The following is a 14,673-nucleotide window of genomic DNA, read 5'->3' on the forward strand; positions in this document are numbered from 1 at the left end:
CGCTCCTGCTCTCATTTACTTGGATGTGCTTGTTTAGGGTTAACGCCCCAAATGAGGCCCCCGACACACTGGTGAGAATGGCCCTCTATTACCACCAGACAATTAGCATGGCTCTATGTACACAGCTTTGGCGGGGGACCTCTCCCCAAAATCTGTGCAACCGAGGGAGCACCTGTATTGACATTGGCGGAACACTTTGCTTCAGTGATCTGGTCCAGCTGAGAGGGAAAGCAAAGTATCTCGGTGCATTTCCCATGGCCGACCCCCTGACTGTAAATACCTGTGTGTGTGTGTGTGTGTGTGTGTGTGTGTGTGTGTGTGTGTGTACGTGTGTGTGCGTGTGTGTGTGTGTGTGTGTATGTGTGGGTGTAGGGGAGGGGGGGGGGGGGGGGTTGCTGCTACTGCTGCTACTTCTGAGGTCAGAACAGGGTTTGGATTGATTAGATCAATGATTACAAAAGAAGTGCTGACATGGCTGAATTGTATGCAACATGAGTATTTACATTAATCACATGTGAGTATTGTTGCTGTTTAATCTTTTACAGCCTCTAATCAGAGTATAAACATAGTGACTCTCTGCTATGAACCCCTGTAGGAATGAATATCGTACCAACACTACATGGATTGTTTGTTATGTTTAGAAGCTGTTGCCTGTGAGTTTGCCGTTTACTTTTCTGTTCCACCAAAAAGACACTGAGTCATATTGTTGCACAGCTTAGTCAGTGTTTTCCTTTAACTGGAAATTCGCCACAATACACACATACACACACACATACACACATCACAGCGCCTCCCACGTCATTACTGGGGATGATACACTATCATCCAGTGACGGTAATATGACAGCAGATTCAAAATGAGAACTGTGGAGAACCCCAGGGCGCCTTAGTGGGGCTCATTTGGGGTTCCCATGGACACAAGCAACCATTCATTTAAACAGGGAAAAATTTGTTTGGGGAATTTGTTATGCTGTAAGTGAAATTCCACTGGTTTCCACCAAACAAATTGTGTTTATTGCGTTTTGGTAGCACTCTATAAACTTGTAGTCTTCAGCAGTGTTCAGTGTCCAAACTTCAATATTTGTAGTTTCACTGTATATTGTTGTATTTGGTTGTTCTCTAATTTCGGCTCCCTTATGACCAATGTCATGCCTGAATGAAGTCACATCCCACAAACTAAAGGATGTGTCCCACCCATCATCACCCCTCACACACCCCGTGACATCACGAGGTGTTCTGGGCCGAATATTCATCCTCATTCCGCAAACAATAAGGGGCCGGGCGACGTGATGTGCGCAGACACACACACACACACACGGTGGAAGAGGAGGAAGGCAGGAAGCGGCGTGGGCAGCCTCCCTGTGTCACCGCCTGCGTCACTGCACAGACGCCAGGAGGGAGTTTTCCACTGACGGAAAAGGCTGCGCTTCTCGGCAGGCTGCTACAGACAAGGGGAGCGCTTGAGCCGGCACGGAGCTCCGCACGGCACGGCAGGGCAGCACAATAGCTGGAGGTCTCTACGCGGGGATACGGCGCCTTTATTCGGGACAATTTTCTGGATTACTCTTCCCCCCTTCACACACACATCGGCTCTTTTACCCCCGGCGTCCTTCTGTCACTAATGCTGATCGGATACTTGAATTGGTGGTGAGTAAACGGAGATGTAAATGGAGTTCGCTGCTGGGTTGAATTGGGGGATAATATGTGTTTAACCTCCGAGTCAGGTAGTTTAAATGCTCTTTTCCTCTGCGCTGCTCTGTGTTTGAACGGGATCGTCGCCGTCGCTGTATTGTTTCTGTGAGGATTTATTGTTGCGGGTGAATCTTTGCTGGTTCTCCTTCTTAGAGCACTTTACGGTTAAGCGTCTTTCTGTGCCATGTTCGCGTTTAACTTATCAATAACCGACGCCGGTTTTGAGGCTTTTTTGCTACTCGCTGACTTTTAAATTGGATTTAAACACACTCGGGTGATCGCTTTGTGTGAAATAGTTGATTTGTTTATTTGAAAACAACAAAAAGACAAGAGAAGCGAAGAGCAGCGGCAGCAAGCAGCGGCACAAGATCCGGTTCATTCACCTTCTATCGATTTTTGACGAGGTTGTCACGTTGATCGGTGAGAGGAACCGGAGCGATTCTTCCAAACTTCACCGGCCGGGGTCAGATGAGGAGTGTGCGGGATTAATGTGGATCCATCGGGATTGAACTGTTGATGAGGTCGGCTTTGTGTGTGTGTGTGTCTGTGTGTGCTCAGTCCTTGTTCACCTCAGCGGTGTTGGTGCGCCTCTTGTAACTAGAGCGACTCCTGAAGGCAACTACATCTGAGCACAGCTGATAGCGCCGCTGTCACCATAATTAGCATTAATCATGAGGAATGATCGACTCATCGGGGGCGAAAAAAACACGACTGCACTTTCCACTATTACGCTGATGTGCGTAATGGTTTAGTTTTTAATTATTTAATGCGTAAAGATGAGAATTAACGCGCCGGTGTATGTTCTTTTCTCTCTGTGGAATGTCCCAGCGTTCATTGTTGCCTTTACGATCTAAAACACACACATTAACGATCCCATAGCAACACATCATTCAATTAAAAGCGACATTTCTTTATTATCATAGCGTCTGTAGCCGAACAGTAAAGGTGAAACTCAATCCTCCTCATCGTTTCATTTAGGAAAAACCAGCGCTATCAAAGTGCTTGTTTATTTATTGATGAGATTATCATCTTTGTGATCGAGAAGACCACATTGTTGTGCAGGCAGTGAGGGATTCACGGGCTATAGATAGACCGAGACTGTATCTGTTTAATCGTCTCTAGTGCGACCTCACTCGGATCATTTTTGGAATCATGTTTTCTGGAATTAGGCTACACAGAGCTGAATGATCCTTTGTTTACAGGAATGGCACATATCACTCCTTGCTGTACTCCTCACGTGCACCAGCTTCCCCAGGAATGCACAGCAGGGACAAATGAGTCATTTACAACCAGACAATGTTCCATTTTAGCCCTAATTCTTAATAATCAATAACAAAGATACATGGGGGGAAATTCCACAGATTTTTTCAATTCCTTATGAAACAAACATCTTGGTCACTTTAGAGGAATTCCAACTATGACAGATGTTATTGATGCCTCCCGTGTCCCTCATCTTCCTCTATACTGTCCCTGGACTGAAGTAACCTTGTCGTCCCTGAGCCTGCAGATGTCAGACAGCAGAGATAATCCGGATGGCCACTTCCTGTTCACTGCAGTGTGCGTTTCACAACCTCAGGAAGCACTCTGTCTTACTCACGTTCCTATTTAAATTGCGGTTCGAGCAGGTCCTCTGTCTGTCCTCAGCTGGCTTCACACAAGGTTGTCTCCGGGTAATTTTGGTCATGCAGGATGTCCCCTGCTCCTTGTGCCTGCTGGAGACCTGAGAGGGGGGGTAGGCAGGCAGGGAGAGAGGGGGGGGGGAGGCAGGGGAGTGTGCTTACTCCACACAGCAGCAGAGAGCTCCCATCTGCTTTGTCCTTTCCCAGCATTCCATACAGCTTGCAAGTGTCCCAGACTGGAGCGTAACCTCTGAACCTTCACCCACCTCCCCCACCTCTTCCACTTCACCCCCTTCCTCCACACACACATACACACACAAACACATAACTGGCTGCATGTTTGACAAACACATTGAGCTGTACAGTTATGCAAAGGCATAGTTCCTAATCCCTGCAGGCTGATGATGATGAAAGAGGAAAGAAAATGCACAAATACACATTTTGGCTTCTGTCATTTGTTTTTGATGTAAATGCACAGCAGCTGTGTTTGCTATCAGACTCTCTTCAGAAGGAGTGTCAGATATCGTAATGGAAAGTGAAACAATTACCAGAATGTCACTGCTGTGGAGCTGTTTCTTTGTTTTGGGTGGAGTGAAAAGAGTGTACAGTATCCAAATGTGTATGTGCAAGTGTGCAGACCGACTCCTGCAGGCATCACCTTGCCATACAAGTTTGTCCAGCAGATTAATGACAGCTGAGAGCATGTGGGGTCCACATGCAAGCTAATACCCTGTCAGGTGTGTCTTGTAAGGTAGTCTTTGCTCACTCTGCTGCCCCATGGGAGTAGAAGTTTCCAGTGGTTAGCAGTAGAAAACACATCTGGGTTAGATAGAGCCTGTGTTCTTCTCCCACTATTACAGCGAGAGCAGTGCTGCCAGAATGGAATTCCTGTGGCTTGGAGACATGACATTATTTATTTGTTTTGAACGATCCTCCCTCCTCGCTTCCCACTACCTCTCCTTTTTGGAATCAGTGTGTGCACGGGTCGAGGCAGAGGAACAGAATGTTTCTGTGGCACAAGAGAACAACAGGCTCACAGAGACCAGGAGGGGACGCGCTCACCGCTATGTTCCAGCAGGTGGAGTGCTTCTCAGTCGTGAAACCCTCCCAGCTGTGTAGACGCAGGAGTTCAGGCCTGCCATCACCTTGATACCGCCGATCGGTTACCTTTGTGTTCGCTGTGACAGAGCTGGAAGTGAGAGGTGCAATACCTGCCGCCTGGAGGGACGGCTTGCCCAGACACGCTTCCACACACGCAGGAAGACTCCCAGGCTCATCATTATCACATTTTATGAGCAGGCGACTCAGTCAGTCATGCAGACACGGCGCAGGGTTGTCAGTGTGCCATGTAAATGCTCTCCGCTGGCCAAGATTAGTGCAACTAGACGCACCCGCCCAGAGTCTTATCAGCTGCAAAGGGCCCAGACAGGCAGAGCAAAGGGGGCAAAGTCAACTCTGACTCGTCCTGCTGTGTGTGCGTGTCTGTGTGTGTGTGTCTGTAGGGGCAGATGGGGGCAGTTTGAACAAGCTTGAAGTGTGTGTTTAAAACTTAAAGTGTCAGGATTCCAGATTGATCCGGCCTCCTTCGTAGATTGTGGTTTTCCCAGTTTTCGGGGACTCGTCACCACATCTCCCTGTACAAACTAAATGTGTTCAGTCAGCTCCTCTCAGCTGAAACAGAACTGGGAAAACTTGATATGGAGGCCCGGGATCAATCCGGTCATAAATCTCTCCGGCACAGTCGCCTGAAGGGAAGTGAGGGAGCAGGTGTGTTGCATTTTTAGTGTGTGTCTTAACATTTTATCGAGCATTTTTAGGAAGCTTGTTGATGGAGTAACACTCCATTTCACACATCATATACATCCTCTCTTCAAACAATTCCCACAAAAGGAGCTGATGGAGTTTTCTCTAGATAAAAGAGACATTAATTGAGATTGTGAGCTGAAGTTATTAACGGCCTGTAGGTGCTCGTATCCGGATAATCTTATTCGTCTGACGAGGTTATGGATCTTACAGGAGCTGTGTTGTGCTTCCGGTGACAAATCTCCCGCCTGGAGATTTATCTTAGCAACTCTGTGACAACTGGCTGGGGAGCACCTGTGCGGATGCATCCTTTATTTGCCTGCCTGTGTGTGTGTGTGTGTGTGTGTGTGTGTGTGTGTGTGTGTATGTGTAGTTGATGGAATGACAGTGATGCATAATTTAGCGCACGCTGAAAAACGCGACGTGCTGCCTCTCCGGCTCCGGCTCGGCTGTCCGATCGCATCCATTCTCCATTTAGTAGCGGGGCACAGACGTGGCTTTCTTCAGGAGCTGGCTCTGAATTCTTTCCTCTGTCTCTGTCTTCTTCTCTTTTCTTTCCCCTCCACCCTTTTTTCTCTCAAATGAGTCATTGCACGATTGTTGTCTTTTCCCCCTCGGCCCCTGGTTCCGTCCGCTCTCTCTCCTCGCACTCCTGGCCCTGTGCGTCCTGTAGCTGAGCAGGCCGAGAAGCTCCAGATTGACTACAAGCCGTCCCCTTGCCAGGATTAACCTCTCACCATTGTTTCTGCCCGTTGAACAGGATTAACAAATCAATGTGTCAGGTAGACTGCAGTCAAGAGACAATGACCCAGTTCTGACACCACTGCCTCTCCCCCCAATCTCGTTCCTTCTCCTCCCTCTTCTGCCTCACTGCAGCTTTTAATTAAAAAGACTTTGCTTAGCTGGCGCTCCGTGTTCCCTGGAGGATGCCTCACAGCTTTGTTTTCTTTTCTTTTTTTAAGGGAATCGCTTGTGGGAGTGATGGCGAAAATGTAAGGCGAACCCACAAACGTGCCCCTTTTATTTTGTGCATGGAATGGCGCCGTGTGATGTGGCTTTTGGGACACGGGCGTTGCTTGATACGCGCCATAGATAAGCAACAGATGCTGCACCCAGGTGTTCACGTCGCTCCTAGCCAAGTCGCACACTGTGAGGACATTATCAAAGCATTTGGAGATTAAATCTCAGTCAGATGACTTGATGGATGGGGATTAGGTGATTTCTTCCCTTTGGATTGGTAATGTCAAAACATGCTGAACCAGAAGGTTGTCGGCGTGGAAGCGGCGCTCTTGTTTGTTGCAGGGGGGGAGAGTAAGAGCGTATGAGCCAGCTTGACCTATGGCAAGGTGATTCATTCATCATATGTGCACTGGGGGCAACAATATCTGACTGCAGCAATAACAATAACCCCCTATACATCTCTGAAGCTGCCTATAGAAGAGGTGTCAGCCCTCTTGCCCTTGACTCTGACTTCTCCTTTATACGTGTCACAGGGCGAGACCCATTTTGCATAATTACCCCTGTTGCACTTTGTAAATGACCCCCTTCCTTGCACGTTTGTGTTTTTTCCCTTTGTGTGCTGACACTTGCATAACATCCTGATAAGCCGAGGCAGGCGCCCGGGCCGCACGCGGGCTCAGATTGGCGTAGAGTGAGGCGTCCCTCCTCCGCAGTGTAATCCATAATTCAAACAAGTGTAGTAGCAACAACGTCTAGGCTCCTTGTAAATGTTTACTTCCAAGTTATTAGCACTCACATATTCGCGCAAACACAAATAAGCAAACGTTAACGGCGATGTAACCTGTTCAAGCTGCGCCAGCTGCAAATGATTTGCCCGCGACCCTGAAGTCGGTAAACAGTTTTATTGTGAAATGATCTCTTTATGGGTAAAGTAAAAGCCCTTTCCTGCTTCCCCGCTGTACATCATCCTAGGGAGTGTCCATGTTGGAGCCGAGCCCAGCGGAGACCTCCTCCTCCTCCCTCCCTTGTTTTAGACTTAGCAGGAGTTGGGCCCGTGGGCTGTGATGGTGACCCGTCGCCATCGCCGTCGCCTCCAGCTTCCAAGAAGTTGTGAAACTGAGCGTCTGTTAGTGTCGTCTGTGAAAGTCAGAGCTCTGCCATACATTCATGCCCCATAACCATAAAATACACCAGCAGCAACTTCACTCATACAAGATACTGTTTGTTTATGGGATCTTCTCTCTTTTAGAGTTTGGTTCAGTCGATCGCTTAAGTTCACTGTCATGAATTGGTTAAAATAATGGGAAATGTAGTTAAAGAATTCTCTCTCTCTCTCTCCATCTCTCTATCCCTCTCTCTCTCTCTCTTCCTCTCTCTCTCTAAAAGGATTGATTGTTCATATTGCTGAACCAGCAGCCCCTCTCGCTGCTCTGAAAGAATGCATTCAGGACTTGCGTAACAAAAAATCTCGACATTGTCAAGCTGTACATATTTACTGTACTTCCAGGGCCGTGTGTGTGTGTGCATTAACAAAAATACATACAGTATATAAACAGATCTAGTAGCAAACTGCTTTGGCGTTGGCTCACACGTTTGCCTTGCTGAATTATCTGCGACCACATGACTCGGTCGCCCCTCCTCTCCCGTCTGCTCGGCCTTAATTCTCTGATCAATGCATCGGCCGATCTGATGGGATGTGGTCGAGGGTGAAGGGTCTAGTAATTGTTGACTTATGCGAATAGGGCTGATTGATTGCTTCCTGTGCCACGGCTACCTCCTCCCCTCCTCTCTCCGCTGAGTGCAGCGTGAGACGGGATGCATATGGTCTCACATGGCTAAACACCAGAGCGGCTCGCACCAATAACCCCGTCCATTACAGGCAGACGCGTCGCCGTGGGCTACAAAAGGCCTCTGTGTAGCCTCAGATCATAATTACATATCGGCTTTATTTGTGTTATATTACAAGACATGATTCATAACATGAAAACATTTGGATTTGCTCTCCTTTGTTAAACAGTTGTGGTCATTTGGGCGATAAAGGATGTTTAAAAATAAGCATTTGTGCCAGCGTTGCTCATGTTAACAACCTCTTCCCTCCTGTGTTTGGCAGATCACTCGCACTGACACCATGAGTGGGGTTCTCAAGAGGAAGTTCGAGGAGGTGGATGAGGACCCGTGCTACTCCTCGCCCTCGCCCTCCTCCCTCTCCTCCTCCGCCTGCTCCGGCTGGGACTCGGAAGGCGAGAGCTGCTACTCGGACACCCTGGATTCCACTCCCAGCAACCCGAGCTCCCCGGCAACAAATTTCAACAGTGAGTGTCCTGTTCTAGCTGCAATAATTCACAGCAGCACTCTGGGGTACATGCTTTTTAATGTTCTATTGCCTTGTCTTCTCCTGAGCTGCGGTGGCTCTGATAACAAACCTATAAAATGGGATAGAGGTTAAGGAATTTAGTCAGTTGGCAGCCCATGAAACACTTCACAGAAATGATTTCAGACCTCTGCAATGAATACCCCCTTTGATTTCATGCCCTGAAGCTGCAGAATGGCTAATCGCATTATGCGCCGGGTGCTCACCTTGGCTCCGTCTCCACCATCTTCCCAGAGACTCGGAGACGGAGCCTCGCCTCACCTCTCCTCCAGAGATGCGGGTCGAGCGGCTTCAGGGTGTTTCTGTCTGGACCTCGGTCCGTCCGCCGGCCTTTTAGGGGACGGCGATGGGGGGGTTTAAAGGGGGAGAAGGGGGCAAACAGTTGTGAGGTTTTCCAGGATGGAGGGGCGGGAAGCCAGGCGGAGAAAGGGTGGCATGTTGCCAAAGCCTGGGAACACACAGAGCCTTGTCTGAAGTCTGGGCAAGCACCCAGCACAGGTGCTGAAAGAGGCTGGGTGAGGGAGGTGGGGTTACAGTAAGTGTATCCAGAGAAGAAGGTATGTAGATGCAGCTAAGAGGGGAGATTGTGTGCAGCATTATAATCCATTGTTTGTGTTGGAAGAAGCCAGATTGTTTTCTATTGTGGAGTGAGTGGGGGGGGCAGAGATGCGGGAGGAGAGGAAGAAGAAGGTGTCATTTGTCTCCTGCAAGTGTCATAAGCCTGACTGGATTTGAAGGATGTGAGGCTCAAACTGTTTGTTTCATCTCAATCGCCCCTAGCAACCGATTTTTCAGGACATAGTAACGCTATTGTCTTCAGTGACCACATCCAAGCCCCCTCCAAGGCCTGAAACGTTTGCTTTCTTTATTTTGTTGTCGTCCCTCTTGACTTGTGTGACTCCGGAGAGAAGAGTTATACAGTATGTGTGTGTTAGTGTGTGTGTGTCTCTGCGGCGGAGAGATTCCCACTGGAGAGTGACGGTAATGCCCAACACATGTGGAATATTGTCTTGCCTTCCCTTTTCTGTTCTCGCACACTAATAAGACAAACATTGGATGTGACAGCTTAAGCAGAGGAAAAAGTTGCCTGTCTTCAAACGGGGTGAATATTCCCGAGTGGAGGAAGTGGAATTTATAATAAAACTAGAATAAATTGTTAGGGGGCTTTTGCTTGCACATGTGGCTCTACTTTCATTCCCACATGGTTTGATTGTGTTTGTCGATGTTAAGAGAGGACGGCTCGTCACTGTGGCCCTGAATGGTTTTAACAGAGTGACGACCTTTGACTCCTGACAGTTACTGGGCCATTAGTGAGGATTGTCAGCGAGCAGGGAGACAAGGGTGGGCAGCTTTTATCCTTGTCCTGAGAACTGTGACACCCCTCCCCTTGTTCCGGAAGCCTCCAGCATTTACTCGCCAGTTCGGGATCCTGGCAGATCTGCTTCCTGCGCTCTGTTGGCGACGGAGGGGAATTTCCTGGGCAGGGTGTTTTGTCACACAGGAGGACAAGAAACGAGACTGAATAGATTCTGGTAGTTTGAGTTTCACTGGACAGGATGTAACTGTGTTGGAGTCCTGTTTATGGTGTCTTTTAATTGGGTACATGATAAGGGTTGGTTGAGGACACGGGCCAGTGAATCAGAGAGGTGTCCTTTTTCAGTCCGTTCAGCAGCCTCCACACATCACAATTCACATCACATTCTGCAAAGTGTTAGCTGAGGCACTGTGCCATCTAGTGGCACAACATGGCAATTGTGTCTATTCAACAGAATTCATTGTTCTGCTTGTATTGGAACTTACGTTTCTTTGCTTCCATCCACAGCCACATCCATTCTTAAGAAGGCCAAGAGAGCACGGCGGGGGAATGTGACCTTTGACCAGGTGACGGTGTTCTTCTTCCCGCGGTGCCAGGGCTTCACCAGTGTTCCCAGTCGAGGAGGATGCACCCTGGGCATGATGCAGCGCCACAGCGCGCTCCGCACGTACACACTTGCCGAGTTTGCGGTGGAGCAGCGGCTCCTGCGCCGGGAAAAACTCTTCAACAGACTCAGGGAGGAGAAGTTGGAGGCCCTCAAATTTAAGGTGAGCAAATTTGCACAAGTGTGTGTTGGCGATGGATCTATATAAGCTTCAGTCACTTCAATGACCACAAACGCAACGCAACATCACATTTGACGCCTGTGTTCTCTCCAGCTAACTAAGAACGGAACCCAGGAGTGTGAAGAGGCGGAGCGGCTGACGGTGGATGACATCCCCGAGCAGGACATCGACATCAGTGGGGCCAACGTGGAGGAGGTCTCCTTCCTCCAGCCATACGCTTCTAAACGGCGTTACGCACTGCTCAAAGCCGCCGGCGTGAAGAAGATCGACAAAGAGGAGAAGAGGCAGCTGCACGAGCTGAGGATTTCCAGGGAGAACTGTGGCTGTGACTGTCAGGGCTTCTGTGAACCAGAAACCTGCAGCTGCAGCCTGGCTGGCATCAAATGTCAGGTTTGTGAAACAACCGCCTCAATCTGCATGCTCAGATGGATTTAGTGATTCAATAGACTGAGCACCCAATCACAATATTTGATTAGTGAACTCACTTGTTTGTTGTTTTCCTCACAGATGGACCATTCCTCTTTCCCATGTGGCTGTACCAAGGACGGCTGCGGGAACACTGAGGGTCGTATCGAGTTCAACTCCACAAGGGTACAAACGCATTACATCCACACGATCATGAAGCTGGAGCTGGAGAAGAGGCTGGAGGAGCAGTCCAGCACGGAGGAGGAGGAGGATACATCCCAGACGGCGCCGCCCGGCCACTCACACAAGCACCAACCCATGCCGGTGCCCTCCTTCCCCTTCAGCACAGGGCTGATGGCAGTTGCGGAAAACAGCTGCAGCAGCGACATGACGGACTTGTCCGACTCTTCGGGTCAGAGCGACTCGGAGGGGGGCGAGTGCCGGGGCGGGACGCGCACACCGCTGGATGTGGACGAGAAAGGCCTGAGCCGCATCCTCAGCTTCAGCGACGCAGAGGGCCCGAGAATCGGCAGGGATGGCGAGGAGAAGAACGATTTGCGCTTCCCGGATCACCGGCAGGAGCAGCAGCATCATCAATCCACGGTGACATTTGGTAGCTTTAGCATGTTGGACTTCTCCAGCGAAAATGACAACATTGGTGTGGCGCTCTTAGACTCTGCCTGCGATCACACAGACAATCGACCAACAGCCATCTCAGAACTTTTGGATGAGAACGCCAACCAGGGTAACGCCCTCTTCCACAGCAGTAGCGTGCCACGCACGCCCTCCCCGACTATCGACCGCTCGGCGAGCTATAACATGGATCTGAGCCTCTCGTCTGAGTCCGACCTGGAATTCTTTGACGGATTCCCCTGCCTGGGGCCCAGCTCGCTCTACAACTCCCTCAAGGAGTACGAACACATGGACAACTTTTTTCAGTTTCAGTTGCCTAGTTACCCGAGTTTCCCTGCAGCCAGCGACCCTGGTACCTGCCTCCTGGAGTCGCTGATGGGCCTGTCGGAATCGGTCCCTGAGCCCCCCGCCACTTTTACAGACAATCAGCTGCTGGAGGAAGCCATGAAGCTGTCAGTGATGGAGTCTGTGAAGGTTTGACGCGACGTCAACGTTTGCAGACCTGTGCGAGGGGTGGGGGGTGAGGGGGCGGGGCTTGAGGGGTGGACTATACATGCACATAAGATGTCAGTGTGAACACGTTTGATTTAGGAGGAAGCTGTGATTTCCCCTTTTTTTGCCTAATGTTGAAACTCCAGACATGCCTTCAAAATGTTAGCAGAGCAGTTTGGGGGTGGGGGGGAGAAACGCTGTGTGAGATGGCAGCTAGTGTTTTAAAGTGAAAGGAGACAAATATCGGATCAATTAGACCACGCAAACCAATGACGGCTCTCAATTCCTAAGAAAGCTCTCTAAACCAAACTACGTTCACCAACCGTATGCTAAACAGGAATCAAGCTGACCGGGGCCATGTTGGGACTCTCAACACAGCTGAATGTGCACCTCAGGGATCTTTTTCTAGCTTTCTAGCGTTTGGAGGCAATGTGTGGTGACCATTGCTGTGATGGGCACGCTTTCTTTTGTTATTTTGCCTTTTTATCTGAAGCCTGAGTCAAATTTCAACATAGTCCAATCCACAACCACAACCTTCCCTCCCGGGCTCTCACACACTACCCGGGTGGGGAGGGGGGGGCTGGGTTTGAATCTACAGTGGACACTTTCTCCTCGAAGGGTTTATCCCAAGGATGTTATGGTACAAAAATGAATATGGGGAAAAAAAACAAAAACGCCCTCGAAAAAGCTCCTCGATCAGCACTTTATCTGTGAAAATAGTGATGTATGAATAGGCAGTGCTGATGGTCGCGTGGGGGTCGATTCAGCAGTTTCAACGCTAAATTATGGAGTTTCTTTATTTATGAGCCAGGTAACCAGAAGATAATGCTCATACCATTAGAAGCTGTCGCTGTATTGTCTTTGTTACTTTGGTTTTAAATTATTTCCTTTATGATTTTTATCATTTATTTTTTATTTATTTCAGATTAAGCCTACTTTCACTCGAGAAGCACTGTGGTTTGATGTTTTTCACCTGAAAGTGCAATCTTTCCTTTTTTCCATACCACACTTTGCTATGGGAAACGGGACCATAAAGTCCATCAGAAAGTATTTAATTTCTATTCTCTCATACCTTTAACATTTTTTTGGTAACTTATTATGTCATTATTTCAATAGTTATTTAATTTAATTTTTTTAACTTTAATTTCTTTTTTTGGTAATACAATGGGCTGTCGTGAAGTTTACTGGATGTGCCTGCTTATCCGGGGAGCCGTGCATGCCGGAGGCGTGTGTGTGTGTGTGTGTGTGTGCACCGTGCTTCCATTTAAGCTTTGGGACTGAAAACTGTGGAATCTCCCTAATCACTGAAAACTAAAAATGTGGGTCTGTCGCTGCCTAATGTAACCATAGAAAATTACACTAATATTTTGTAACTAATTTATGTAGGTTGGGAAAAAAAGAATTCTAATTACTGACAAATTGATTATTTTATTAAGAAAGTGAAATGAGTAATTTTCAATCTGGGGAAACCTTTGTAATATATGGATCATAGAGAATTGTGTACTTATGAAGGTTATCGCTCTCTAGCATTCTGAAGTATTTTTCAAAGGCAGTGGTTAGATGTCTTAGCGAAATAAAAAAATGCCACTAAAAGTAAGTAAATCGCAATTTGATTGTACTCAGAATTTTTGGGAAGTCTATGACTTGGGTTACATTGTTATGAATTACACATGTGAAGGGTTTTTGCGGATAAAAACTGCATATATTATACATTTTTTATTCACAAAACCTGAAAGTTGAAAGAGTTGCCTGATTACAGAACAAGACCTTTGGAGGGCGATTCTGCTGTCAGCAGTGTGAACAGTTGAGGGACACTACAGATGTTAATGTACATATCTCACCTTTCTACAGCTGTTTGAGCAGCTTTTCTGGACCCTTTACAAATTATGCATGCAGGTCCCGTTTGTTAAAACTTGTTCTGATTCATTGTATACTTTTGAAAAGTGCAGCCTGCACAATGGAAATGTATTATTCGCTTTTTTGCCTTTTTGATTACTTTCAAATCCATCCAATGTATGTTCTGATGCCATGAAGAGGGCACTGATTTTTGCAAGTCGACATTTTGTTTCTCTTGTATAAAAACATCAATTCTCATGAAGCAATGGCAACAGTGAGTATTTATCAATGTAATGTATTACAGTACAGCTTTTTTTTTTAATTTTCAAAGAACGTGTCTTACATTTTGCCTTTTGTGTTGTACATACTTCTGCTTGAATGGTCCTGCAGAGCAAACAAAGCTGCTTTATTTTTTACATATTCACACTTTAACCTGCTGTTCAAAAACTGTTTCTTTCATCTAAGCCATTTTGACAGCCTGTCCCTCCAAATAATAATAAAAAAACACTTTCTTAAATACTTGATTTTGTTTGCATATCTTTGTTTTGTCATATTTGAACAAATGTCTGCTTCTTGCCATCCAGACACAGAGGCAGAGGATAAAAATCTGTTAACTTCCAATTATAGTTTCATCCATTTGTTTTATTGTGTATAGTTTTTGTGGTCCTAAAACCAAAGTTTAGCTATTAAACCTGTTCTTACACTGGATGCACTGAAGTGACATTCTTTCAGCTTTTTTGTGTAAACCACTGGAATTCATCTC

At 47.5% G+C, this 14,673-nt stretch overlaps 1 protein-coding gene across 1 annotated transcript; it reads left to right on the forward strand.

Annotated features, from left to right (window-relative positions):
* The first annotated feature begins 1,313 nt into the window (after positions 1–1,313).
* csrnp1b (cysteine-serine-rich nuclear protein 1b) lies at positions 1,314–14,427 on the forward strand. The gene is made up of 5 exons (XM_076138071.1): positions 1,314–1,646; positions 8,184–8,385; positions 10,267–10,526; positions 10,638–10,934; positions 11,052–14,427. Exons 2-5 carry the CDS (start codon positions 8,202–8,204, stop codon positions 12,060–12,062), a joined length of 1,752 nt encoding a protein of 583 aa, XP_075994186.1. The 5' UTR covers positions 1,314–1,646; positions 8,184–8,201; the 3' UTR covers positions 12,063–14,427.
* The last annotated feature ends 246 nt before the right edge of the window (positions 14,428–14,673 follow it).

The sequence above is a fragment of the Genypterus blacodes genome, unplaced genomic scaffold (genome assembly GCF_046128005.1).
Source record: "Genypterus blacodes isolate CSIRO-AG114 ecotype Tasmania unplaced genomic scaffold, CSIRO-AGI_Gbla_v1 ptg000348l_1, whole genome shotgun sequence".
In the NCBI taxonomy this organism is placed as follows: domain Eukaryota; kingdom Metazoa; phylum Chordata; class Actinopteri; order Ophidiiformes; family Ophidiidae; genus Genypterus; species Genypterus blacodes.

Excerpts from the sequence above, each read along its gene's own strand:
- csrnp1b (XM_076138071.1), top strand. The coding sequence starts at position 8,202 with ATGAGTGGGGTTCTCAAGAGGAAGTTCGAGGAGGTGGATGAGGACCCG. Across the intron at positions 10,527-10,637 it reads TGGAGGCCCTCAAATTTAAG|CTAACTAAGAACGGAACCCA; the intron begins GTGAGCAAATTT and ends TGTTCTCTCCAG. Across the intron at positions 10,935-11,051 it reads TGGCTGGCATCAAATGTCAG|ATGGACCATTCCTCTTTCCC; the intron begins GTTTGTGAAACA and ends TTTTCCTCACAG.